Source organism: Canis lupus, chromosome 1 (assembly GCF_048164855.1).
Source record: "Canis lupus baileyi chromosome 1, mCanLup2.hap1, whole genome shotgun sequence".
Taxonomy (NCBI): domain Eukaryota; kingdom Metazoa; phylum Chordata; class Mammalia; order Carnivora; family Canidae; genus Canis; species Canis lupus.
This window is the reverse complement of record NC_132838.1, coordinates 56,748,505-56,776,232: the sequence shown is the minus strand read 5'-3', so window position 1 is coordinate 56,776,232 and position 27,728 is coordinate 56,748,505. Positions and strand designations below refer to the sequence as shown.

Sequence of the window (27,728 nt, the reverse complement as noted above, 5' to 3'; positions counted from 1 at the left end):
CACCCAACCCCCTCAGGGTCTCCCCGGCATCCTTCCTGCCCCCCAGTGTCTCCCTGGCATCTCTTCCTCCCAGGGTCTCCCCGGCACCCCTCCCTCCCAGGGTCTCCCTGGCATCCTTCCCTTCCAGGGTGTCTCTAGTATCCTTCCCTCCCAGGGTCTCCCCTGCATCCCTCCCTCCCAGGGTCTCCCCAGCATCTCTCCCTCCAGGGTGTCTCTACTATCCTTCCCTCCCAGGGTCTCCCCGGCATCCCTCTATCCCAGGGTCTCCTTAGTATCCCTCTGTCCCAGGCTCTCCCCAGCATCTCTCCCTCCCAGGGTCTCCCTGGCATCCCTCCCTCCCAGGGTCTCCCCTGCATCCCTCCCTCCCAGGGCCTCTCTAGTATCCTTCCCTCTCAGGGTCTCTCTGGCATCCCTCCCCTCCAGGGTCTCCCCAGCATCCCTCCTGCCCCTGGCCCCATCCACACCAACTGGCCAGAGAGGACCCTTCCTGCTGTGGCCACCTCCGCCCGCTTCTCCTGCCCTCCTCCCTCAGGCTCCCAAAGGCCGAGGGGTGATTGTTGTACACACACACACAATTCGGTCCTTATGGGAGGGCTCCCAGCAGATCCTACTTTGTTTCTCTGCTGAGGGCTAGGATGGTTAGCACCGCCACCCTCAGGACCGGGACCAAGGTGCACATGCGCGGGGCCCTCTCCCGGTGGAGCCCTGGCCCCCTCCCACAGCCCCCCACGCTGCTGCTCCGGCACAGAGGCCCCAGGGCACATGGTCACCTGGCTGTAGGTGCCGTCGTCGTTGCATTCTGGGATGAACACCTGCTGTAGCTCCTTCCGGGCCTGCTCCTGCGTGTACTTCCTCTCGGCCACACACCTGGATACGTCTGCAGGAGAGAGCAGAACAGAGGCGGCACTCACGCGACTGGGGGACACACGTGCTGGAGCCCCTGTGGCATGCAGGGTGCAGGCCGGAGGGCTCCCCGAGGAAGGTGGGCCTGTGCGGTAGGAAGAGCGGGGTGTGGTCTACATGGAGTGAGCAAGGCCAGGGCGGCTGGGAGAAGGCCGCTGGGCCATCCTGCCTCGAGGTGGATGTGCTCCCTGGAGAGTGAAGAAGCGCCTGCTGTGGTGCGGCAGCTGCACACGCGCTTGCTGTGGGCCTGGGTGTGTGAGTGCACCAGGTGAGGACACACCCAGGGGCCAGGTCCAGAAGTCCCGCTAGGGGCTGACCCAGTGCCCTCTGGCCTGCGCTGTTCCAGCCCAAAGCCGCAGGCCCAGGGGACCAGCCCCTTCTGAAGACCCCCTTGGCCAGGAGACCAGAGTGGCCCTTGTGTCTGTGTCACCCAGTCATAGGGTCTCAAAGCGATACTGAGGTCCTGCCCCTTCCACCTGCAAGCAGAAAATCTGACGATAAGTCAGATAAAAAATCAAATATCCTCAGCCCTCCATCCTCTCTGTCCTACACTTTCAGGCATTTGTGTTAACATCTCTATTACATAATTCAACAAAAAGGGCTCCGTTCCTACCGCTCCTTAGGGAGCTATCTCCTGGAACCAAACACATTCATAAAAAAGGAAGAGTCTACCCACATGTGAGTGCGTCCAATCTCTCTGCACATGAAGAGTTCAGGAACCCAGACCCTCAAACCAAACACGGAGATGTGTGTGTGCATGAGGGATGCACTGGCATGGGAGCGAGGCCCCTCTGCCATCCCCACAGCCTGCACCCACAGGCCTACAATGTCTGGGACCATGAGGTACATTTGGTGACGCCCGCTGTAGGCACCAGGCCTCCAGTGAAGGGCGCGGAGCTGTGAGCCCCTGGGGTCCCCTGTGTGTCCACCACGGGCCTCTCGCCCCAGAACGCCACCGCAAGTTTGTTTCCCTTCCTCGGGCCATCCTATGATGGAGCTCATTTGAGTTTTAAGACTTGAAAAGAATGGCTTTCCCAATTTTTCTAAAGTGTTTCCAGATTTAAATAACAAGTTGTCTAGATCTTAAAGGCCCTCTGGACTCAGAGAGATGCTTCTTCAAACGTGTCCCCTGGCCAGCGTCTTTAGATGGTGACTTGATTGCCTGGTAGTAGAAACGGCTGGCTGGCTATGACAGTGCCATCTGGGCACCCGCTCCAGGGCCCTGGGCCGTGGCCACAGCTCCAGCGGCGTCCGTGTGCTGAATATAGACCCTGCGTGGAACATCCTTGTCTCAGGCTTGCGTGGAGTCGTGGATGCAGGCCGCTCCGTGCATTAGGGGCTTGTACACTGCAGAAAATGGTCTTTCATCCGGGGCTCACATCCCGATCTACATTTTGGCCTGGCCAGCCAGCACTCAGCAACATGTGGTTTTAATGCAGTCTGTGTTTTAGCTGAGGACAAATCACTGCTTTGCTGGACTTCTGTCCTCATTTTTTTAGTATAACCTGTGGTTTGACTGTCTAAAAGGAAAAGTGATACGACCTCCAGCTTGCAAGGTCCCCACCAGCGTACAGATGGAATCACAAATCGTATCTAATATTTGAACCGTCATCGAACATGCCAGAAAGCATAAACTTTCCAAACAACTTGTGGACCTTATTCCTGGTTTGGATGCCTTCCTTCAAAGACTTTGCACTCACCGCCGCTCGGCTAGTCCTCTAACAGGCAGCCCTCACATCGGACACAAGATTAAATTCCAAGTTTTCATCTGGCACATTGCTGACCGTGTAGCCACAGGGAACGAGACAGCAACACGAATCTGCAGTCTGTGTCAGCCATCCCTCAAAAATAAAAGTGCTGTGTGCCTGCACCACCTGTAGATATTCTAAATCAGGCCCTTTTCCATGGAGAAGAGTCTGGACGGCAGCCCACCAGGTCAACTCTACTCAAACATGCAAAAACACCAGGAATTTCACCCAAAAGTAGTAACACCTCCTTTTGTTCTCTTTTTTTTTTTTCTTTTTTAATTTTTTATTTATTTATGATAGTCACAGAGAGAGAAAGAGAGAGAGGCAGAGACATAGGCAGAGGGAGAAGCAGGCTCCATGCACCGGGAGCCCGATGTGGGATTCGATCCCGGGTCTCCAGGATCACGCCCTGGGCCAAAGGCAGGCGCCAAACCGCTGCACCACCCAGGGATCCCCCTTTTGTTCTCTTTAGTTTGTTACTTGTTTTTGTTTTTTTTTTTAAGATTTATTTATTTATTTATTTATTTATTTATTTATTTATTTATTTACATATGATAGACAGAGAGAGAGAGGCAGAGACACAGGAGGAGGGAGAAGTAGGCTCCATGCCTGGAGCCCCACACAGGACTCGATCCCGGGACTCCAGGATGGCACCCTGAGCCAAAGGCAGGCGCTAAACCGCTGAGCCACCCAGGGATCCCCAAGTTCGTTACTTGTTTTACTACAGTCAGAACACTGCACGTGAGATCCACCTTTCTAACAAGTGGTTCACTACGGTGCCATGTCCCTGGTGATCCTGGGTAGGCGACACGTCCCCTGTGTCCTTAACTTTAAACCCTCGCATGGTAAGCGTATACACACTTGGGCTAAATCAAACGCCTCTCTTTACAGAAATCCAAGTAATAAGCTCAGCGAGATGAGAGGCGAGACTGAACGTTTTCTGGTTGGTGACTCGGTCTGATTTGAGCCTGGTGCTGTGTGATCTCTGAGGTCCAGACAGACCTCGCGGCGGCAGCTCGTGGCCCAGTGCAGGCCCAGCATGGACCAGGCTGGCCTCAGAACAGGGGAGCTGGATGAGCAGAGGCTACCAGACAAAGCAGGCACGCTCTCTTGGGGCGGTGGCCACAGAAATGCTGGCCCTACGAGTGACATGCCTTTTATTTGTATTGGCATCCAATGAAGGCAGACACTGTGTTTCAAAGGTTGTAATATTTTATCCACCCATAATTTTGAAGGCCAGACTCTGAGAAAAATTAAGGATTCTGTGCTGCAAAGCTCTTAGCATAAATAGAACATTCTTTTTCCCTCCTTAATATAGGTGGATGTGCTGTGATAAAAGACCGGCAGGAAGGGCAAGGCACCCCGTCCTCCCATCCAGCGCAGGTCAGCTAGGGCAGCCGTGTTGTAAGTCTTGGCCAGAGCACTCTAGGACTGGTGGGGAAAGAAACAGAGTATCCCTTTTAAACGAGTATTATCATTTTAAATGCAGAGAGATAGAAACAAATTATAACAGGAAAACCTTTAGTACATAATCGGGGTTGCCAAGTCATACAGGAAAAAAATTAGATACACTGCAAACTATTGCAAGAATATATTACTCAGTTTTGACAGCGTTTATACACGAAAAACTGATCACAACCATCTGCACGATCATGGATAACCACATGTATCAATGCATCAAAACAGACCATTGTGAAGCCATCACCAAGTCCCCTTTACCAATCTGAGTGCAACCTGCCCAGGACACACCGCCCGACACTATGCTGAGATCCTCCTGGTCTGCTGATGAATGTAGGCATTGCTAAGGCAGAGGGAGGATTTGTTTCCACAAAACATCCTAAAAAGTTCTGTCGAGGTACTGATGGCAGCTCGAACGTGAAAGCAATGGTGCTAGCTCTAGTCCTGTCTACTTCGGTCAGAAAAAAGGACATTTCTAACGTCGGACCTATTGGAATGCCATCAAAGAGCTAAGGTAAATGTGAGTTGCATAGGGCTTCTGCAAGAGACAAACACAGATATGATTGAAAGTCCTAGCACAGGGCAGCCCCAGTAGCTCGGCGATTTAGTGCCGCCTTTGGCCCAGGGCGTGATCCTGGAGACCCGGAATCGAGTCCCACGTCGGGCTCCCTGCTTGGAGCCTGCTTCTCCCTCTGCCTGTGTCTTTGCCTCTCTCTCTCTCTCTCTCTCTCTCTCTCTCTCTGTCTCTCGTGGATAAATAAAATCTTAAAAAAAAATCCTAGCACACCCCGTATGTCGTGCCTGCCTCGGATAGCCTGCTGTGGGCAGAAGGAAGTGTAGCTGAGGTGTGGCAGGTGCCGACAGGGACCCAGTCTAAAAACTGGACAGAGAGTCACACACACATACACACAGGCATGTGCACACAGAGACACACACATGTACACAGACACACTGGCACATATACACACACACAGACACACGAGCATATGCACATGCAGACACATACATGCACAGATACACTGGCATGTGTACACTCAGACACACAGCACACACACCTTCATATACATACACACATGTGCATGTGCACACATGACTCACAGATACACACATGCACACACCTACATATACATATGCACAACATACTCAGACACATACATGTGCAGGCACATACATGCACAGACACACACCCACATGCACATACACACATATGTGTACACACAGGTACATGCACAGATACACATGCACATATATACACACATGTGCATGGAGATATACATGCACAGATGCACACAGATATACACACATGCACACACACAAACACAGACACAGAGATATTCATGAGTGCGCGCACACACACACACACCTATATTCTACATAGACTACTTTTATGGGAAAATCTGTTTTATTGAAGAAAATAACAGCAGGCTATCAACTAATTTATAGTAACCGAACCACACTCTGATCCTGCTGTTTTCTATGTGTTCACAAAGCCTCCAGGCGAAGCTCCACATTGCCCTGGCTTCCCAAGGCAACGTCACCAGAAGCCTAAGGAAACAGCAGGCAAGGGAGTTTCTGAGCCTGTTTCATGACTCCCTGCATGTAAACCAAGGCTCGTTAGGAACAACTCTTAGTGTTCATCGGATCCCACTGCCCTGTCAGAGAGCCGAGAGGCTGGTGTGGACGTGTGGCCCCCGGCCAGTCGGTGAGAGAAACAGCAGGTGCGCCTGGGCCCAGCCCCCCCTCGCACGGGTCTGTGATTGTCGCCCGTGAGAGCAGGCCTCAGAGCACCAGGAAGCCTGCAGGTGCAGGTGCTGGCACCTCCCCTCCCTGACCCCGACCAGCAGCATGAGGGCTCTGACAGCCACGATCCCAGCATCCACATGGGGAACCAGCAGCGAGGAGAGGCCACACAATCCTCGCGCCCCACGTGAGGGGTCCGAGGCTGCAGGACAGTTACTCCTGTCAGGTTTACATCACATTTTCGATAAAATTAATGTAAAAATAGAGGACGTTCATGGCAACACCCAACCCAATACGGAGTGACATAGCCCTCTGGGCTTCACAGAAATCCCACCTGACAGCCTGGCTGGTTTCAGGGAGGACGAGCCCCGCTGAGGCTCACACACCACCACCGCCCAGCCCCCCCACCCGCCCCCCCACCGGCCTGGGATGCAGGTGCACAGAGCTAGGGCTGCCCTCCTGTCAGGGTTGTCAGACCACACCAGAACCCAATGTCACCAAGCAGCCCCCTGGTAGGCTGCCCTTGGATGGCATGTCTGCAGGGGAAGGTGCTGGGGCCACTGGAGTGCTCTCTCCTTCAAGGCTGGGGGCTCCGCTGTGTGTTCTTCATCGTCAGAGGGTCCCCCGTGCATATGCATCAGCCCCCACACGGCTGCTCCCACTGCCACCCACAAGCCCCACATGGCCACCCATCTCTGCAGAGCTGCGGGGAAGGTTCCAGGACAGATGGCAGTGGCATGAGGCCTCTGCAGGGGCCACACGGTCCTGGGGACACAGGGTTTTCCAGAACAGCAATAAGATAAAGGCTTTGTCACAGCACAATGACCAGGGACGGAAGGCCCTAGAAGCACATGTTCAGCCTTCTACGCCAGTAATAATTACTGCTTGTCCGGAGGAAGCCCTGTGTATGTGTCACTCGGGGTTCTCGATGGGAAAAAACAAGACTCTGAAACCTCAGCAAACACAGCAGTTATTATGAATGAGAACCATTCATCTGTCCCTGTTGTGAGGATGCAATCTGCCTCCACAGTGACACTGCGGAGGTCCCACACGTCCTGGCCCGAGTGCCGTGGGCTCGACAGGGGCGCTCGCTGGGGACTCGTTGAGGGTTCCCCGTGGGCTCGTGGACACTGCAGCCTCGCTCAGGCGGTCACGACAGAGGACCGCAAGATGCTGGCAGCAGACAAGAGTGGGGCAGGATCAGGAGCATTTTGTAACGATGTTTACCTAGAGGCCACACGAGGAGGTCCCCTTCCTCAGAAACTCCTCGTTCAGGATCCCTGGGTGGCTCAGCGGTTTGGCACCTGCCTTTGGCCCAGGGCGTGATCCTGGGGTCCTGGGATCTGAGTCCCGCATTAGGCTCCCAACGTGGAGTCTGCTTCTCCCTCTGTCTGTGTCTCTGCCTCTCTCTCTCTCTCTCTCTCTCTGTCTCTCGTCTCTCATGAATAAATGAATAAAATCTTAAAAAAAAAAAAAAAAAAGAAAGAAACTCCTCGTTCATGGGATTCCCCAAGACAGCTATCCCTGTGAGAGTTCCATTATCACTTTGTTTCTAGAAACCTCCACAGACTTCCATGCCTCCTGGCATTAGACTCTTCTTCTTCTTCCTTTTTTTGGGGGGGGCGGGGGTGGGTTTTTTTAATTCAATCTCGGAAATTTTGTTGAAAAGAAAGACAGCTCTAATTGTCTCAGATCAAAAGAAAAATATTAATATGTTTGCTAAGTTCTGAAAACACAAACTCCACAGATTTCTAAGAAAATATGAGAAACATCCATCAGCGTAAACCACTGCATTTCTACTCAAGGTCAACAGTTAGGTCATAACATCGAAATCATCAAACATTTTAACCCAACCTAATTAAATATGGACTAAAATATTTTAATTGTTGTTTTCAAACTAGTACATTTGAAACAGACAGGCCTATGGAACCCAGTCCCCAGTCCATGAAAATGCCCTCAAAATATGCAGTTTCCCATCTGTGGAATTGACCCTATGGTGCACTAGCCTATTTCAATGCTGGGAATGATTTAGAGAAAAAATCCGGATGGTTATTGGTATCACATGAAGTGGTGTAAAGGGACATTCGGTCTTGTGCACCCTCTGTCCCAGTCAGACAAGCAAGCTTTTGAGCTGGCTGTGTTTCGAATCTGCAATATCCATGCCCTTAGGTGATGGGGGTGGGGGGTAGCAGCATACTCGGCCCTGTGGCAGCAGGATTCCTGTCCCTGGGCCACATCTACCCTGGTGCTCACCTTACCTCCTCCCACTCACCAGGAACCACCTTCTCCCTGTCGGCACCCTGGACAGCTTGGGTGTTGCCTGCTGGACATCGAGGGCAGGGTTGGTAAGCGGAACTTCTACCAAGGCATCCAAATTTTTGTCAGATTGATGTGTTTGGAACAAGAACACACTAATTAGACACAGAACAGGAGGAGCAGTCCTTACACAGATGCCGCTTCTTTGATGCCAGGTTTCTATAAACCGTGATCAAACTGCTTCCATGCTGAGGCCCATTGCAAATCATTTTTTTAGAATTCCAGGATGGTGAACAGCCAGTGTTATATTAGTGTCAAGTGTACGATCTGATGATTCACCAATTCTACACATTACTCAGTGCTCATCGAGACAAGTGTGTTCCTTCATCCCCATCACCCGTCTTCCCCATCCCTCCATCTCCTATCCACTGGTGACCAGCAGTGTGTTCTGGAAAGTTAAGAGTCTACTTCTTGGTTTCTCCCTCTTCCTCCTTTTTTTTTTTCCTTTGCTCATTTGTCTTGTTTCTTAAATTCCACATATGAGTGAAATCATATAATTGTCTTTCTCTGACTTATTTGACTAAGCATAATACTCTCTAGGTCCTTCCCATCATTGTAAATGGCAGGATTTCATTCATTTTGATGGATGAGTAATATTCCATCGTATATACAGATCACATCTTCTTTATCCATTCATCAGTCGACGGACATCTGGGCTGCTTCCATAATTTGGCTATTGTGGATAGTGCTGCTATAAACATAGGGATGTGTGTATCCCTTTGAATTAGTGTGTTTTTGTATCCTTTGGGTAAATACCCAGTAGTGTAATTACTGGATCATAGGGTAGCTCTATTTTTAACTTCTTGAGGAATCTCCATAACATTTTCCACAGTGGCTGCACCAGTTTGCATTCCCACCATCAGTGCACGAGGGTTCCCCTTTCTCTGCATCCTCGCCAACACCTGTTGTTTCTTGGGTTGCTGATTTCAGCCATTATGACATCTCATCATGGTTTTGATTTCATTGTTGAGCATCATTTCACATGTCTGTTGGCCATCTAGATGTCTTCTTTGGAAAAAATGTCCGTTCATGTTTTCTGCCCATTTTTTATTGGACTATTGGGGGTTTTGGTGTTGAATTGTGTAAGTTCTTTATATATTTTGACTACTAACCCCTTATTAGATATGTCATTTGTATGAGAGACTCCTAACTCTGGGAAACGAACTAGGGGTGGTAGAAATGGAGGTGGGTGGGGGGTGGGGGTGACTGGGTGACAGGCACTGAGCGGGGCACTTGATGGGATGGATGAGCACTGGGTGTTATTCTATATGTTGGCAAATTGAACACTAATAAAAAATAAATTTAAAAGACAAACAAACAAACAAACTCAGATGCATGTCAGTCAGGACCTTCTACTGATGGACCTCAATCTAGGTTTTCTGCCGTAAGTAGCTTGCACTCTGACCCAAATAAACAGTCATTTTGACTAAAAAAAAAAAAAAAAAAAAAGATATTTCATTTGTAAATATCATCTCCCATTCAGTAGGTTGCCTTTTATTTTTATTGATTGTTTCTTTCCCTGTGCAAAAGATTTATTTTGATGAAATCCCAATAGTTTGTTTTTGTTTTTCTTGCCTCAGGAGACATATCCAGAAAAATGCAAATCATTATAACCCCCAGACAACTGTCTGGGCACAGCATCCTTACTAGTAAAATGTGTAAGAACTCCTGGAGTGGTCTGTATTGAAAAGCAAAGTGGAACAAAGCAGGAATGGTGGTTTCTGATGAGCAGGAGTGCTTGGGCTTAAAAATCGCTTCTCCAAAAACTATTTCATCACCAAGTACCTGGGCTAACTCAGTCTTTGTTGAAGGCAGAGTAAACAAATTTCTAGTGTTGGGGGCTGCCATTTGGGAGGCTTTGGAGGTCCTGTTTTCATGGCCCCAGATGGGGGAGCTGCCCTCTGAGCACTGGAGACCCTCGGTTTCACTTTGCCTCATGAGGTACAAGCTCTCTTGGTCACTGCAGGTCCCTGAAACCCACATGGGAGATTGTCGGAGGAGAGCTGGGTGGGGAGAGCACTAAGGTTCTGGAAAGTCTCCCACAGGCCATTTTGGAGAATGGAGGAGGCTGTCCACAGCCTTGATGATGGCATTATGAACTGAAGGTTCTTGCAGAGCCACTGAATGTCTAGGAACTAGAGGTCAATCAAAGGCAGGGAGAGGGCCTGGAGGTCACCAACAGTGATATCCTCCCATGCTCATCCAGGTTACTCTTCAGGGAACCATTCATAACAAGAAGCATTAGTTAGTTTACTAAGTGTCACTGCAGGCATCCCTCATTTCACTGTTTTTCCTCTTAGTGTGCTTCTCAGATATTGCAAATGAAGGTCTGTGGCAAACTAGCATCGAGTGTGTCTACTGGCGCCATGTTTCCAACAGCTTTTGCTCACTTCTATCTCTGAGCCAGAAATGTGATTCTTGCAATTTTTCAAACCTTTTCATCATAACTATATTTGTTTGGTGATCTGTGATCAGCGATTATAAATTACTGAAAGCTCAGGTGAGGGTAGCTTTGGTGGTAAGGAGCCCAACCCGCCATGTCTCAGGCACACCCACAGTGAATAACTTCAGAATCTATTGGGAAAAATCAGGCTGGTTCTAAGCAGTCATTCAACTTCAGAATCATACAGAATGAAGCTGCCTCAAGAGTATCAGTTGTTCACTTGAGTAAACAAAGATTTCATGTGTCTGTATCTCTATCAAGTGAATCTGAGGCTTTACACTCAAGTCTTCTCTGAAGAAATCAGAAACAGTATATGGTTTACTAAAACCTAATGGCCCCTGAGAAAACAAGTCCGAGGACAAAACATGATACAGAACTCTGGAAACTCAGGGGATGAGATTTGATAAATTATTTTCTTCTGTTTTCTACAAGTGGGAATGGATATATTTTTTAAGACTTTATTTATTTATTCATGAGAGACCCAGAGAGAGAGGCAGAGACACAGGCAGAGGAAGAAGCAATTTCCCTGCAGGGAGCCCGATGTGGGACTCGATCCCAGGACCCGAGGATCATGACCTGAGCCAAAGGCAGATGCTCAACCACTAAGCCACCCAGGTGCCCCAGAATGGATATTTAAGGAGAAAAAAAATTTTTTTTCACTTATAAAAATCTTTTTTTAAAGGTATGTTCTGCTCTCTTCCATCCCTCAAAGACAGACAGAGCAAGTCCTAGCTACAACCAAGACTCCAGCTTGCTACCTCTAAATGTGACACTTCAATATGCTTTTTATGGTGGATGACATATATAAGTATATATAATTCAATGAAATAATTTCAAATGCTGCCAATTTGAACTATCCTAAGGGAAGAGCATCGAACATCTTTAAAAGATGCCTCTGCTCCTGAGAGTCCCAGAAACTACTCTTCTTCTTTACACACCTGAAAAGAAAAAACATCACACACCAAAAGCCCTTGAGCTTTTACATGTAGCAAAGATGTAGATAAAATGCATGGCCTTACCCATCCACGGTTGACCGACAAGTGTCTGAAGAAATGATCACACCAGCTTACCTCTGCAATTTCCTCGATAAGCAATCTCTAGCTGAGGGTCCTTGCATTTGGCACGCTGGAACTCACAGCGAGACAAGAAGGTCCTGCCGTCGGACGCGCAGAGGGGCTTCTGAGAGGAGCCCCCACAATCCAGGCTGCAGTCCTTGTCTTTGTCTTGGTCAACTCGCAAAAACTTGGGGAAGAAAAAAAAAAGAAGCCAGACACATGTAAAAAGGCATTCTGCAGCGCAGCCAATGACAGAAGTCTGCCCGAGGCCACGGCCCATGGCAGGGGGGCTGCCAGGAACATCACAGGGACCCCTAAAAATCCCAGCTGGGGGCTGCCACGGTCTCTACAACCTTTCATCTCCAAACCAGCACCCGTGGCCGGATTCCCACATGCGACACTAAGTGGTGCAGGAAGCTGTTACACCTGCTGTGGGGTGCGCAGGAGTGCTGCGGGACTGGCACCAGCCTGAATGACATAGTTGGCCTTTTAATTTCTAAACTGGCTTCCCAGCCCCTCCTGCCCGATCCCTGTCTTGACCCAGCCTGGAAGTTGCCGCGGAGAGCCAGGAGTCCACGGGGTGGGTAATGGGAGGAAGGCACTGTAACTACCTGTATCCCAGCCACCGTGTCTTCCCCACTTGCTTGAACTAGATTACCATCTTCTGAATAAGTACCCAAGCCTCTGGGAACCCCTGGGAGCCCCTGGGTACCCCTGGGAGGCCACTGATTCCCACGACATGCCCAGCAGCACTGCACACATGCATACCTCACCCCCAGCATGAAGTGGACACACAGGCCAGGGGGCCTGTTCTCACCCCGTATGGCAGGTACGTGCAAGCACAGGACCACGAGGGAGCCCACGGAGATGCCCGTGCTCCCCCTGCCTGCTCCAGGGTCCCCGTCCTGGCCTCGGCCCCTCCCGATGCCCAGACCCCACCACGGAGCCAGCAGGGTCTTCCCAGGGCCCACCTGCCCCACACCTGCACTCGGTGGACAATCCCACTGCACACCGTCCAGCCTCACACCTGTGCAGCCCCCGTCATGTCGGGCGGGACAGCGAGCGTGAAGGTGGAGTCAGGAAGCACCCAGGGAGGCTCCGTACTCCGGGATAAACGGATCTCCATGGGCCTTTGCCTACTGGCGTATCCCCTGCCCCACGGACGTGTTTTCTCTGACCTATGGAGCATTAGCAATTCATTAGAGGAAAGGAAGGAAGGAAAAAGTAGGAAACAGAGCTGTGGTTATTCTTTTCAAAGATTTTATTTATTAGAGAGAGAGAGAACACGAGCAGGGGTAGCAGCAGCAGAGGGAGAAGCATACTTCTGGGCAGGGAGCCCAGTTGGGACTCGACCCCAGGACCCTGAGATCATGACCTGAGCCTAAGGCGGATGCTTCACCAACGGAGGCGCCCAGGCGCGGGAGAGCTGTCGTTATTTCTGAGCACCGCTCGGTGGAGGTTGGCCCTCTGACTACTGAGCGTGTATCTGAACAGGTTTACTTGTCATTGTGAGTCCCAGTAATATTTATGAGGTAGAGAACCTGTGTTCAGAACAGCTTGTTCCCTCTCGGAGTCCAAGCTGGGGAAGTAGGAACGGGGTTCAGATGCTGAGGGACCCTCATTCACTTTTTCCCTCATCAGTACAAGAAAAAAAAGAAATTCTCAAATTTAAGATACTCCATTCCTTAAAAGGTAGCATAACTCCCCCCATGAAGCTCTGGGGGGGTCTTTGCTGGCACTGTTTCCAGGGTGACCCAGGGCTGCCACTGAGACAGAGCACAAGGGAAGGAGGAAGGGCCCTAATCATGGTCCTGGGAGGGAAGGGCCGAGGGCACGGGCACCAGGAAGGTGTGATACGGACATCCCAGAACTCAGGGGGGCTGGGGAAGGTGGCTGAGTCCCTGATGTCTGGACAAAGGCTCAGGCCATGAGACAGGTGACAGCCCCAGAAGGCAACAGGGTCTTCCCTCAGCGGGGCCCAGGACATGGCAGGGACGCCCTGTTCTAACTTGCTCCAGCAGCATGCCCTAATGTTTCCTGAGAACAAGCTCTCTTGCTACAATGATGTGTGCTGCCTTTAGCCGAGAGGCAAGTGAAAACAGATCGTTGCTTTCTCGCGGTCGTGCAAAACTTTGTTCTTTTACTTAAAAAAGGGCCACACAAGCACGTAAGAACGTTTGATTGAATGTGTCTCTATGGAGTTTTAAGGCCTGGTTTTCTCACTTTGCCTCAAGTGTGTTTTAACTTTCCAGCCACAGAGGTGCAGGTCTGGGGGCTCCCCAGCTCCCGGGAGATGCCCACACTTCAGCACAGTGTACCTGAGGAGGTGCGTCCACCCACTGCAATGTCACTTCCAATCTTGCCCAGTTTTCCCCTTACCTCTTTCCTCCCAGAAAGCTCCGGGGAGTTTTGATAGACGTCCTCTCAGAACACATAGCTCAGCCCTACAGTGGAGCATCATGCAAGGGAGAGACAGAGACAGAGAGATAGAGACAGAGACAAACCAAAGACAGACAGAGACAGGAGACAGAGAGCCTGTGAAAGCAGGAGCCCACCTGAGGGAGTCAGGTGCTCAGGACCAGTCCCGCCCCATCAGCCACGCCCACCCATTTCAGCTCAAAGCTACAAGTCACCCAAATCCCACTAAGTGTGATGTGTATGAGGTGGTCCATTTGCATCTCCTGAAACCCTAAGTTAGGAAATGCAGATTACTTACGGTAAGACATTGTAATTATCATTTTCTCCAAAGAGACAGACAGATTCTACAACTTACAATAAAACAAAAAAAAGAAGGAAAGAAAGCCTAACATTCAGGCATTTGGAATTTGACCATAATTCTTGATAATTTAATGGTGTAGAACTAACAATGGAGCTTTTCTTTATCAGAAATAAGAGAACACACACTTTACTACGCACGTTTCTCCCCCTCCCCACTTTTAATGGCAGTTACATTCCAAGGAGACAGTGCACAGAGGAAAATGAGCTTTTACCCAGGCTATATTCTTTAACCAACAAAGGCCGTAAAAGGGAAATAAAACAGCCCTATTTTAAATAATTCACTGTTTGTTAAAAGGACTTGGTTGAGGGTCTTCAAACTAGTTAAGATAAAAGGTAATTTGTCAAATTTAGAAGGAAATCAGACATTGAGTGACATGAAGAAAGACCTCAGAGTTCCAGGGGTCCCCAGGTCTTTAATGTTAACAAAGCGGCACTGTTTGCCCAAGTGCAAGGACAGTGGCGGGAGGAAGCGGCAGAGGGTGCCCGAGCAGTGTCTGTCTGGACACCATGGAGTCCTGCATGGAAAATAGATAAGTCCAAGGCAAATGGATCACAAACACAGTCCACATTTTGCTTACTAAATCGAAGGTGTGAGCCAGAGGGAGAGTTAGAACAAAACCCAAACACTGAAGAAACGGGTTCAAACACTCTGTAAATATTCATGTGGATGGATTTTCCCACAGAGATGTTGATTTAAGACTTTTTTTTTAACTGTTTATGCTATGGGATAGCATTAAGAAATACATTGCTCTGCAGCTGTAAGATTCACAAAAGCAAGAACTTTTTAAATCAGAGGTCACTCAAAAGTGAGTATAGCTTCCAAGTATGTTTGCTTAATCTGTAGGCGAATCTCACCCTGGGGACTGGGGGTGCAGGGGCACAATAAGGGCATCGGCGAAGCGTGCACCCCCACTGGGGCATAAGACGGAGTAATTCTGAAAGCCAGTGAAGGACAGGTATGAGCGTGTTCACAAACACAAGTGTGTTCTAAGGCACAACATCTCCACTTCAAGCTCTGAGCTTCCTCAGATTCCAGGACAGAGTTCCCTGCCTTTTTAGTGAGTCCGAGACCCGAAATCCATGATGCCAATGTGGAGATCTTGTTGTCACATCTACAAGTACACTTATAGGGTAGAGTGAAGCCAGCTGGGTACTTGCTGCAGGGTGCTTCTCCCAGAGAGACTGCTGTCACACTCACTCATTCACGCGCTAGAGGCAATACAAACCGAGTCAGATCCAGCTTTAAATAAAATCATTAATTATTGAGCGACTGCTCTCTACCTCCTCTGGTCTAAAGAATGGTGGGATTCAAAAGAGGGCCTGCTCTTGTATAGCTTACAATTTTGGGGGCAGAAAATCTAGGACCACAGATGATCACCACCAGGTCATCTGGGACCATTCATGATCACCCCACCTTCTGGGACCACAGATAATCACCACCACATCATCTGAGACCACAGATGATCACCACCAGGTCATCTAAGACCACAGATGATCACCTCCAGGTCATCTAGGACCACAGATGATCAGTACCAAGTCATCTGGGACCTCAGATGATCGCCAGGTCATTTGGGACCACCCATGATACACACTATCTGGGACCACCCATGGTCACCAGGTCAGGAGGAAGTAGCAGGTTTTTCAAGGATCATGCAGGAAGAAAATGAAGGGTCAGCCCTCCTCTCACAGTCAATGCTGAAAGGATGCCTATGACAAGAGGACCTAACTGATGGGGGGCAACAGGTGTGAGATGGGATGATGCAGGGGCTGGTGCAAAGCCCCTGAGTACCAAACCCCAGGAGGATTGTCCACTTTGTGTGGGGATCCAAGACAGAGCTCTCAGGGCTGGAAAGCCTCCAGGACACAGTCTGGACAATTTTGATGAGACGCTCAGGTATACAGGTTCTGGATGCTTCTTATGGTCAGGAGTGACATGGAAACACACAGTCCAGACCCAATATGATGAAAGCAGGAGTATAGAAACTGCTACTTTTCTCTTTATTTATTTGCACTGCCTTCACCGTTGGCATGGACGGAAGACTTTCTATAACTGTTATTATAGACTCCTTGCTGGCTTTTGGCCCCGTGACCCATTGTTCCTGAAATTCTTCTAGCTCCTCTGTGGACATCTCCTTCTGCATGGTGAGGTTTCAGTTCCAGCCCACAACTGAGGATGGGCATGAGCTCTGCTGGACCGCCTGCTGTGCCCGTCTCTTCTGCTTTCCCCAAACATGTCCTATTTATTTGTTTTCCTCACCTGCTTCCACATCAACCCGATTTTCAATATTTATTTTCTTGTATTTTTGCTTCTTGTTAGCACTTTTTGGAGCCAAGCCAAGAAATCTCTTGGGTTATTAATTGTTCCAGATTCATGTTAATTTGACATTCAGTGAGAACTTGGTTATCATAAAATCTTTCTTAACAAAAAAAAAATCACACAGATGGTATTACCCTAACGCAAGAAGGAACTTTGGCACACACACACACACACACACACACACACACACACAAAACCACATTAGTCAACATTCGTCATTACTCCCAAATATCAGACTTGACTTGTCTGCACGTGGCAGATTTTGACTTTAATACCCTATAGAAGACTACGTGGAACTGAATTTCTAGTCTTAGGTGTCATACTCCTACCTGGGGGTCTCACAGGACTTTCAGTCATATAAAAGCATTTACAGAGGGTTCACTGGATCTTGGGCACTATTGCCATTAGTTTAAGCGACAGTTTCTCAGCCAGAATCCAGAATTCTCAGGAAGAATCAAGGAACATGCCAAATGATGTTTTTCTGGGACCACGGCCTCATGAAATAGTGCAAGGCTGGCACATAGGAGCCCATTATAGTGGACATGCAACCAACTGTTCGGAGCCAATGGGACCATCACCCTTACAGGCTAAAGAGGACACACATTCATCCACACGGCCTTGGCCACCCCACAGAGTGTCTGGTCTACAGTTGGTGCTCAGTAAATGCTTGTATAGCTAACTCTGTGGAAGTCACTACGGAATGATGAGGGCAGACAGCAGAGGAAAGAGAAGGTTGTGAGCACAGTGATTTGGGGACGCAGGAACAAGAGAGGGCCAAGGCCATGGGCAGACCATAGACTCAGGGAGGAAGGCACGCTTGGCGCGCCCTGCTGTGACCGCGTTGGAACAAGCAGCGTGCTCTCTGCACACCCGCCGTCTCTCCACCCCCTTCTGTGGCACACGCCTTGTTTGCCAGGCATTCCGGGCATCTCCGGACCGAGGCATGGAAAAGCTCGGACGGCAGCTCTGCCCTTGGGTGGCACCAAAGACAAACATTCTCCCTGGACAGCAATTCTCAGTGAACAGGATGAAACGCTTTATATGAGAAGTGTCTGAAAATAAGAATATAAGGGATTAATCCCTGGCTGGACTCCACTTCCTAAACACCGGGATCACCGCAGCTCTGTGTTGGCAGCACCGCCGTCCGCTGGGCAGCTGGCTCACCAAGCAGACCCCTGGCCTCCCCGCCACCCAGAGACTCTGATTCACAGGCCTGGGGCAGAAGGCAGGAATTCCGTGTCTAATAAACAGGGCGTGTGAACACGTGGGACCCCTGGCCCGGCATCATGCACCTCTGCTGACAGAGGTGCCCACCACCAGCTCTGCCGGCACCGGGCCAGGTGGCAGCAGCAGGTGCTGCCTGCGATGGCCAGGCCTCTGTGCTCCCAGAGGGGCTCTAAGTGATTTGTGACTTCCCCAGTGGCCCCACGTTTCCTGAGGCATCTAAGAGGCAGTGATTACTGCTGTTTCTCTGTGCGTCCTGGTTTTCCTTAGAAGACCAAATGCGTTTCGTTGATAAAATGACATTTTTCCAAGGCATTCAGCTGGAGTTTCTTTTTTGAGGCTCCTGCTCATTTCAAAGCACTTAGAACAAATTGCACTAAAATACATGTTAGAGAATACTTGAGTAACCTGGGAAGCAGGGGAAAGGCATCCAAACGCTGAGATACCAGACCATTTGCTCACTGGCCAGACCTCAGGGGACAGACCACTCCCGCTGCTGCAGCCATCACGAGGGGGGAGCGGGAACCAGGCGACGAGCCCTGCTGGAAACGACCTGCTCACGCTGTCATGAGAGATGACCGCTGTCACGAGAGATGACCGCAGCGCCCCAGAAGCTGGAGGAGCGGGGGGGCCAGGAAGCCTCACGGATGCTGACGGCCGTGTTTGCATTCTTTAAGTATTAGCAAATACCTCACATGAGGGTCAGGGACTCTGCTCTACGAATGAAGACAGAACAGGGCCCAGATCCGCATCCTTGTCTAAACTCCAGGGAGACCCACACGGTATCTGAAATGCCATCTGTGTTCCCTGCTGCACCGAATCCTCATACTTGCCCCTGTGTTCATGATCTCGCCCTTTCTCGGACAAGATGTGGGCCCAACAGGGATTCTGAAGGTAGGGATGCTTCCTGCTAGCAAGGGTCACAGGGCTGGAGACAGCCAAGGCTCTGGTTCCTGTAGAGTGTTCCTGACAAGTCTGTGCACGAAGCAGGTTCTAACAAGTATTTGCCATGTGAACAAGCCGGACAATGGGGTGTCCAGGGCAGCCCTCTTGTATGCCAAGCAGCAAGAATCCTGCTCCACTCACCACCGAGGGAGGTTCATGCTCAATGGGGGACAAGCAGAGGGGAATCCCTGGAGGACGAGAGGGCACAAGAGAAGACCTTCATCTCTCCATACTCATCTCCACCAACCAACACAACTATCACCCCCAGGGTGAAAGAAACTGGTACACACATCTGAGTCCCTTCTCTGTGAAGAAGAGAACCAAATGCCCTTTGCTCATGTGCCAGGGACCAAGTGCAGATGGAATGCTGTCAGGGCCTGGAGGCTAGGTGGGAAGCTCTCAAGAGCACAGATGAAGAGACCAAGGTCCTCAGAGGACACCATGCACAGGTACCTCCTATGACTGACAGAGAGTCTCAGAGGAGGTCACCCAACTAGTCTGTGACACCACTAGAACCAAACCAAGGACTCTGGACCCAGGCCCCTACTCTCCACCGCAGGCATGCATGGCAGGGTCCTTGACCCAAGGGTGCCAGGGCTGGGTCATCTTTCTCTAGGTCTTGATGCCAGGGCTAAAGTATTCACCTGAAACACAGGACCAATTTTCTTGGTCCTGGAGGATGCACAGAAGAGGGGCTGGAGGATTGGCCACAGAACGGACCTTCTGTCTACCTTCCCAACACCTTCTCCTCCTTTCATCTCCTGCCTGGAAGGGCATTCTGTGCTGGCTCATGTCTGGCATCATCAGATGGGGAACGTGGCTTATTGCCCTTCTCACCTTGGTTTACACATTAAAACAGATTCCTCACATTTTTTAACAGTCTTGGTTTATGTTACGAGATAGCCACGGCATGGGATCCTCCAAGGGAATTCTCTTCACAGTTCTTTGAAATGTAGCATCTGAAACCTCTAATGCAGTCATGCCACCACCCAAAATTATCATCATTATTGAAATGCATAAGTACAATCTCTGAGATAGGTGGAAACGGTTCTGGAAGCCCCATATTCGCTAAGTGCTGGCTGCTTCTGTGATCCATCATCTGACACCTCTTGCTAGGGCGTCTGTATCACCCTCCCCCAGGTGCTAACACAGGCAGAACTCGGTCTCTGCTCTAATCTGCACCCTTCATCCAACACCATCCCCAAACCACCTTCCCCAGGTGCTAACGCAGGCAGGACCAGCTCTGTGCTCTAATATGCACAGATGTGATGTCAATCCCTCATCTATCTCCCTAAAGTTCAATTTTTAGAATCGTTGCAAAAGCACAAATAAAAATAAATTCTGTGGCTCTATCAATAATGAAACAAATCCAAAATGCTGAGAAAAGAAGCTTCTTTTGAAAAAAAAATATGTCAAAATTCACAACCTTAATTACAGAGAAAGGAAATGCCTTACTTTCAGGGAAGAGAGATTTGTGCAGAGGGGATAGAGAGGTTTGTAGGGATGTCACCGGCATTTCAGTGTTGCAGCTAGAGAGCCAGAGCAGCCAGTGGTGTGGAGCGAGGGGCAGCCAGGTCGCTGCCCACCAGGTACCTTCTGTCTCCATGAGGCACTCGAAGCATCACATACACATCATCCCATCTTAGGGAGAAACTTAATGTCCTGAAGAGACACAGAACAATTTGGATTTTTCTAAGAAAAGTGTCGGGACTCTGGAAACAAGCCTCGCAGCGTCAACTGGAATTGGCACAGGCGGCCCCGGGTTAACACCAGACAGCGCTGCACATGTGAGGTCATGGATGAAGGGGACTGGCCATCGTGGGTCTCCCAGACTCTACCGCCTCCGGCCGGGGGACACACACCCCAGAGTCCCGAGGGTGGGGAGGAGGGTGTTCCCTGGTGTGCAGAGTCCCTAATTCCATGACTCATCTAGAGAATGAATCCCTGCCAGGAGGCGAGTCCACATCCACACACGGGCTCCCCACATCCTCGGACACACCCGGCTGATCAGCCTGGGAACTTGGGGGTTAGGAACCAATGCTCTGATTCAGCTGGGCCAGCTGACACGGCCGACTCCCAGAGACCTGGCAGCCCCAGGGGCCGGGGGCGAATCTGCAGCTGCACCCTGGTTGGCGCGGCTCCTGCTGGGGGCTGTGCTGGCTTTGGGGGGAAGAAGCACAGAACAGCACCATAGGGAGAGCTGCACCCTCAGATCATGTCTGCTCCAAGGGCCAGGGCTCCGTGCCCCAGAAAATCAGCCACATCCCAAGTCAGACGCACTGCAAAGTTCCAACATCCTTATCAAGTTGTTCCCATCTTCTTGGCAGTGATGATGAGTCCAGCAAATACTTCTAGTGAAGGTTCATTTATCCAAAAAAGATTTTGATGGGTTCTATCTCTGTAGAAAGATGCCAGGTGTTACATCCAGAAAAATAGGAGAGGGAGGAAGAGAAGACTCTTCTACCCCTGAAAGTTTTCTAATCAGGATGAAGACAGGATTGCCACAGGGCCCGCTCCACAGGTCCAGCTTCGAGCCCCAGATGCCACCATCACGTCAAGAGTAAATCCACTGGACTGCCTAAGAGGCAAAGCTACTCTGAACAGCATCTGGTATGACTATTTAACAATCCCACCAAGATCTGGACCAATGTGCTTGGAATCATGTCAAATCCAGAAAACAGGGAGGTTTATCATGGAAACAGAGACACACTGTAATTTAGGATTGATCCAGTAGCCTCAGAATCACAGCACTCTGAAGCCATGGTCGTTGAGCTGCGAAGCTCACAGAAGTGGCCGCGGCACGGAGTCCAGTTATGGTTTCTGAAGGGTGACTCCATTAGGCGTTCACGTCAAATAACCCTGGACGGCAAAAACTGGTGAGGAGCTCAATAACAAAGGCACTTAAAACTAGGACACATGGCCAATGGAATACAGGTTTTCTCAGCTGCCATTGAACTGGGGAGAGAAAACCAGGATTTATACACTTTTTTGAAAACAAAATATATCTGCATTGTCAACTTGCTCATCTAAAATTAAGTAACCAGGGGATCCTTGGGTGGCTCAGCGGTTTGGCGCCTGCCTTTGGTCCAGAGCGTGATCCTGGAGACCCAGGATCGAGTCCCACGTCGGGCTCCCTGCATGGAGCCTACTTCTCCCTCTGCCTGTGTCTCTGCCTCTCTCTCTCTCTCTCTCTCTCTCTCTCTCTGTGTGTGTCTTTCATGAATAAATAAATTTAAAAATCTTAAAAAAAATAAAATTAAATTAAGTAACCAGGGTGTAATTTACCTAAAATTTTGCCAACATACAGAATAACACCCAGTGCTCATCCCGTCAAGTGCCCCCCTCAGTGCCCATCACCCATTCACCCCCACCCCCCGCCCTCCTCCCCTTCCACCACCCCTAGTTCGTTTCCCAGAGTTAGGAGTCTTTATGTTCTGTCTCCCTTTCTGATATTTCCTACCCATTTCTTCTCCCTTCCCTTATATTCCCTTTCACTATTATTTATATTCCCCAGATGAATGAGACCATATAATGTTTGTCCTTTTCCAATTGACTTATTTCACTCATCATAAAACCCTCCAGGTCCATTCATGTTGAAGCAAATGGTGGGTATTTGTCATTTCTAATGGCTGAGTAATATTCCACTGTATACATAGACCACATCTTCTTTATCCATTCATCTTTCGATGGACACCGAGGCTCCTTCCACAGTTTGGCTATTGTGGACATTGCTGCTAGAAACATCGGGGTGCAGGTGTCCCGGCGATTCATTGCATCTGAATCTTTGGGGTAAATCCCCAACAGTGCAATTGCTGGGTTGTAGGGCAGGTCTATTTTTAACTCTTTGAGGAACCTCCACACAGTTTTCCAGAGTGGCTGCACCAGTTCACATTCCCACCAACAGTGTAAGAGAGTTCCCTTATTGAACACCAATAAAAAATAAATTTATTATTAAAAAAAATAAACCAGAGATGCAAGAAATAATGTAGGGGACTCTGTAAGTGGGAAGGAAAGACCAAAAGTGACAAAGACTAGAAAGGAATAGAGAAATATCTCCAGAAACAATGACAAAACAAGTAACAAAATGGCACTAAATTCGTATCTATCAAAAATCACTCTGAATGTAAATAAACTAAGAGCTCCAATCAAAAGACATAGGGTGTAGGAATGGAAAAAAAATAAAATAAAATGTTGATATTATTATACCAAACTAATATAATTTTCTGTGATGATACTATTGGGGAGCCAAATATTATCACAGTGGCATCCATCCTGAAGATATCTTCATACTTTGAATGTCATTTCCTGAAGCTGTCCTTGGCTCCGGAAGGTCGTCAGATATGTTAGAGTTGGGTACTGTTCATAAAACATTTGCCGCCACCACTGTGCAAAGCTACACAATATCTTGCAAAAAGTCATGGGATCTGGGTTTTTAACAAACTTCTGCCAAGAAAGATGAAGGCTGCAGCCAGCGTCCTTCACAGAGGTCACTTCCGAGCATCCAAATATTTTGGTTTTGTCTTTATTTCAATTTTCAAGGTTGTCCTTGGAAAGTACCTTCCCAACAGTTTATGAAAGACTCCAGAAAACGTGTCTGGTGAAACCGAATTTCCTCCTGTGGAAGCCTGTGTAACCCAGCAAGGCCCGGCATGCGGGGAGCGGAGACAGGCCCTCCCTGTGCAGGCAGCTGTGCTGGTGCCTGCGAGCCACGCGCGTGGAAGGCTATCCCGCGGGGGGAGACCAGTCCACCACGTGCGTGCACATCAATGTGTGGCCGACCTGTGGCCGTCCAGAACCGAGAGAGGAGCCTATCGAGCTAAAGTGACGCTGCTCTGTAATGATGTCCCCACCGGGGATCCCTGGGTGGCTCAGCAGTTTAGCACCGCCTTCAGCCCGGGCATGATCCTGGAGTCCTGGGATCAAGTCCCACATGAGGCTCTCTGCATGGAGCCTGTTCTCCCTCTGCCTGTGTCTGTCTGTTTATCTCTCTCTCTCATGAATAAATAAATAAAATCTTAAAAAAAAAAATGATGTCCCCACCATCTCCTGGTCCCTCGGGTGCTCACGCAGCCTCTCTGGCCTCACCATCTCCGCTCCGGCCTTGGATTGTCACTGAGGAGGGAACTTGCCAGCCTCCAGTGCCGCACATCAAGCAGCAGCAGCTGTGACAACCAGGCATCAGTGTGCGTACAGGTGGGCATGGGTGGACACAGGCAGGCGTAGGTGGACACGAGTGGTGCTTCCTTCTGGCCTCTGGGACGGTCTGGCTCTAAAACCCACCGGGACTGGGAGGGAAGTAGACGTAGGAAAAGATGAAAGCGTGAGCCAAACTCCACGCCTGTGTGCACAGCATATCTCCAAGAGGATGGGGTCCAGGCCACCAGGATCCCCCTGTGATGGCAAGCTAAACTTCCATTCTAGACACAGTGTGCATTTCCACTCGAGATACAGAGGGTGTTTTTTGTTTGTTTTGGGGTTTGTTTGTTTTTTTGCCTCCACAAGGAATCCCCCTTCAAATACAACCTGCCATTCTTCATGCACAAGTAAAAGATGGAGGAGACCTTATTCTGTTTAAATAAATTTATCGGTAATTCCAGAGGCAAATTTGATATTAAAATGAACTAAAATACAAAGAAATTAATTAAAGGAAATCAATAAATTAGAAGACTGGCTTCTGGAGTGAGGACAGGGCTCCCTGAAGAACAGGGGCCCTGGGATGAGCGTCTGGTCCTCCGACGGCCACTTTGTGATCGCCGCATACTCAAAAGCACCGAGATTTGCTCCAGAAAAGACCAAAGACACCGAACAACACAGCTCACCATCCTCAGGCTCGTAAACTTCCACGGTCCATGCCCACCGGTGTCAGTCCTGCTGATAAGGCCAGCAGGGCAGTAGCTCTCTGGAAACAGCCAAGTGAAATCCCAGTCCCGTAAACTCACCTGGCTGTTCTGTGTCCCTGTCCGGTAAGATGAGAACATCCCTGTGGCTCACAGGTGTGGACGTCTTAACTCCACTACCCAAACACTGTTTTGGTTTAAGATTTCATGAACTACTTCGTTAGTAGGAATAACAATTATCATTACCGTCCTGACTCCAGCAGATGTCGCACAGGAGGATTTCAGGCCTCCCTGACCCCACACCCTGGGGTCCTTCTTGCCCTTGACTGGCAAGCCTGTCCTCATGTGCTCGGGAAACTGTCTTGAATCCACAATCTCACAGACATAAAGTACGTGGTGAGTGTGTTGAGGTCAGCTCCCCATTCAGCCTCGTGTGTGTCTGGCTGTTGCTCATCCAGCCCGTCCAGCCTCAGCTGGACCCAGACCACCAGCACTGCCCTGCTCATAGACAGGATAGGGAGGGCCCAATAGGAGAAATACTTGTGGCGACCTAGGCTGACCCGCCATGACATCTAGCCGATGACCCAGAGGCATTGCCCGTTGTCAGGAGTGACCCCCCACCAAGTTACACAGGGTCACCCTCTAGGGGGGAAGCATATTCCCTGCCCTGTTTAAGTGACCCATAGACAGATTCAAGCAGATGCAAGTCCCACCGCAGTGTGAGCAGGGAGTGCAAATCCCAGAGCCCTCGGGCCTGGCTGCGTGGATGCGTGGCCACAGCAAAGGGCACTGAAGCAGGGGACACGGGGCCTCAGTTGGTTGAGAGCCCAACTCTTGGTTTCAGCTCAGGTCATAACCTCAGGGTGGGGAGGTCAAGGCTGGGCATGGAGTCTGCCCCCCTCCCTTCCTCTGCCCCTCCTTCCCCACTTATGTGATCCTCTCAAAAATAAATAAATAAAAACAAAACTGGGGCACGAGAGGATTTCTCAGGTCCCAGCAAGTTTTAAAATCTGAAACCTCTTTCCTCCAACCATGTGTGTCAGCATCTGCGATACTGGGGCAGGAGGAGAGCAGGAGCACCCCACCTCTAGCCCCTCTGCAGCCACCTCCTCCAGGCACACCACAGTTTGCACTGCTGTGCCCTCCAGAGGACGAGTTCCTCTTCCCTCCGGGATGGAACTGTGTGCAGAGCACCTGGCACAGCTGCCCTAGGAGCTGGGTCCCCCCATGGCCTCCTCCTAGAGGAGCATTCAGAAATCAGGCCTGCTCTCTCCACCTTACACGAGGCTGCAGGTCAGAAGGCGAGGCATGGGATCAGGTCGAGAGTGTTTTGCAGATGTTGTGGGCCGAGCTGTGCCCCACCCACCCACCCCCGGAAATATTCCGTCCTACTCCCTGGTACCTGCATATGCGGCCGTATCTGGAAATAGAGTCTTTGCTGACATGATCTAGTTCAGATCAGTCTACACTCGAGTAGGGTGACCTCATGTGCCATTGTGGGTGTCAGAGTCAGTTCTGTCCCCCCAAGTCTGCCTGTGACATCCTAGCTCCCACCCCTCAGAATGTCCCCGGGTTTGGAAATAGCTATTGCAGATGTAAGTAGTAAAGTTAAACTGAGTCATGCTGAAGGAAGATAAGCCTTGAATCCAATATGACTGCTGTCCTATAAAAAAGAGAGATCTGGACACAGACATGGACACAGGGAGAAGGCTGTGTGAGGACGAACAAGCGGGGTCACCAAAGATGCCAGAGCATGAACACCGGGAGCCGGACAGGGGTCTGGGGCCAACTCTTCCCCCACCCTGTACACCCCTGCCCTTGGACTTCTGGTTGTGGAACGGGGAGAGAAGAGATCGCTGCTGTCTAAGATCATTTGTTGTTGCGGCCCTAGGACCACATGGCATCCCTGGGACCATCATGGCATCTCTGGGACCACCAATAGCAGCCCCGGGACCATCGATAGCAGCTCCAGGAGGATTGTTAGCAGCCCTGGGATGATCCTTTGCAGCCCTGGGACCATTGTTAGCAGCCCTGGGACCATGTGGTGGTGCCAGGACACTAACAGACTGGCAATCTGATAACGAAGGAGTAAAATAATGGAACTGTGGTGTTGTCATCACAATAAAAAATGCCCCAGCCAAAATGATTGGAAAATCTTACTGCTTTACATATAAAAGATGCACAGAAAATTACCCCAAAAATACTCAAAATGGGAAAAAGAGCTATATCTATATATAGATTATGTACCACGTGTATGTATGTTCTTTGATCAAATGGCAGTTTTTAAATTCACGCTGTACTTAACCCTTTCGTAGATAATTACATTGCCAGGTGTCTGGGTCACCCAGTAAACACTAAAATGCCCTCCCTGGGCAGAATCAAGTTTCCCAAATCTTTTCTGCATATTGTATTTTTCTAAAATACATACGTTTGCGGGCCATGAGATGTCATGGGGCTGAATGTTATAAGCCGGAGGCCGGCCACCCGTGTTTGCCAGCAGCTCCTCTAAATGGCACCTGTGCCCTAAGCCCAGCAAGAACAGAGAGCCAGGAAGCAGGGTCCTGGAGAGGTGACCACCCAGCTCCTGCCGCCGGTGTGACGGAGCAGCCACCCCAGAAGGGCACACGCTGAGGAGAGGGGAAGCGGGAGGACCAACCTCACCTCTTCCCCGGTCCTGCTCGGGACCCCCCGGGAGAACATGACTCACAGGACAGGCACCTGTGACGGCTCCGTGAGGGAGAAATGGAAAAAGCAAGATGAAAAAATCAAGGCTGGAGAAAAAGGAAAATGGATTTTTTTTCAAATAAATGGAAAAATCAAGGCTCAAGGTCCATTCTGTGTGGCTGAAACAGGTGAGCAGTAATGTGGGGGAGGGTGGAGGGGAACAGGGCTGGGGAGCAGTGGGACGCGGTCACCGTGGAGTGGGGACGGCGTGTCCTGCGGCAGATGCTCGGGGGTTTGTTA

The 27,728-nt window shown here is 49.9% G+C and overlaps 1 protein-coding gene across 3 annotated transcripts in view; it reads right to left on the bottom strand.

Moving 5' to 3' along the window:
• Positions 1 to 27,728, bottom strand: part of SMOC2 (SPARC related modular calcium binding 2) — a 158,615-nt gene that overhangs the window by 101,111 nt on the left and 29,776 nt on the right. For all 3 annotated transcript variants that reach the window (XM_072831208.1, XM_072831189.1, XM_072831197.1), the window contains exons 2-3: positions 11,679 to 11,850; positions 771 to 877 (exon numbers count right to left, since the gene is read on the bottom strand). In XM_072831208.1, coding sequence (XP_072687309.1) covers positions 771 to 877; positions 11,679 to 11,850 — 279 coding nt within the window. The remainder of the gene's footprint in view (positions 1 to 770; positions 878 to 11,678; positions 11,851 to 27,728) is intronic.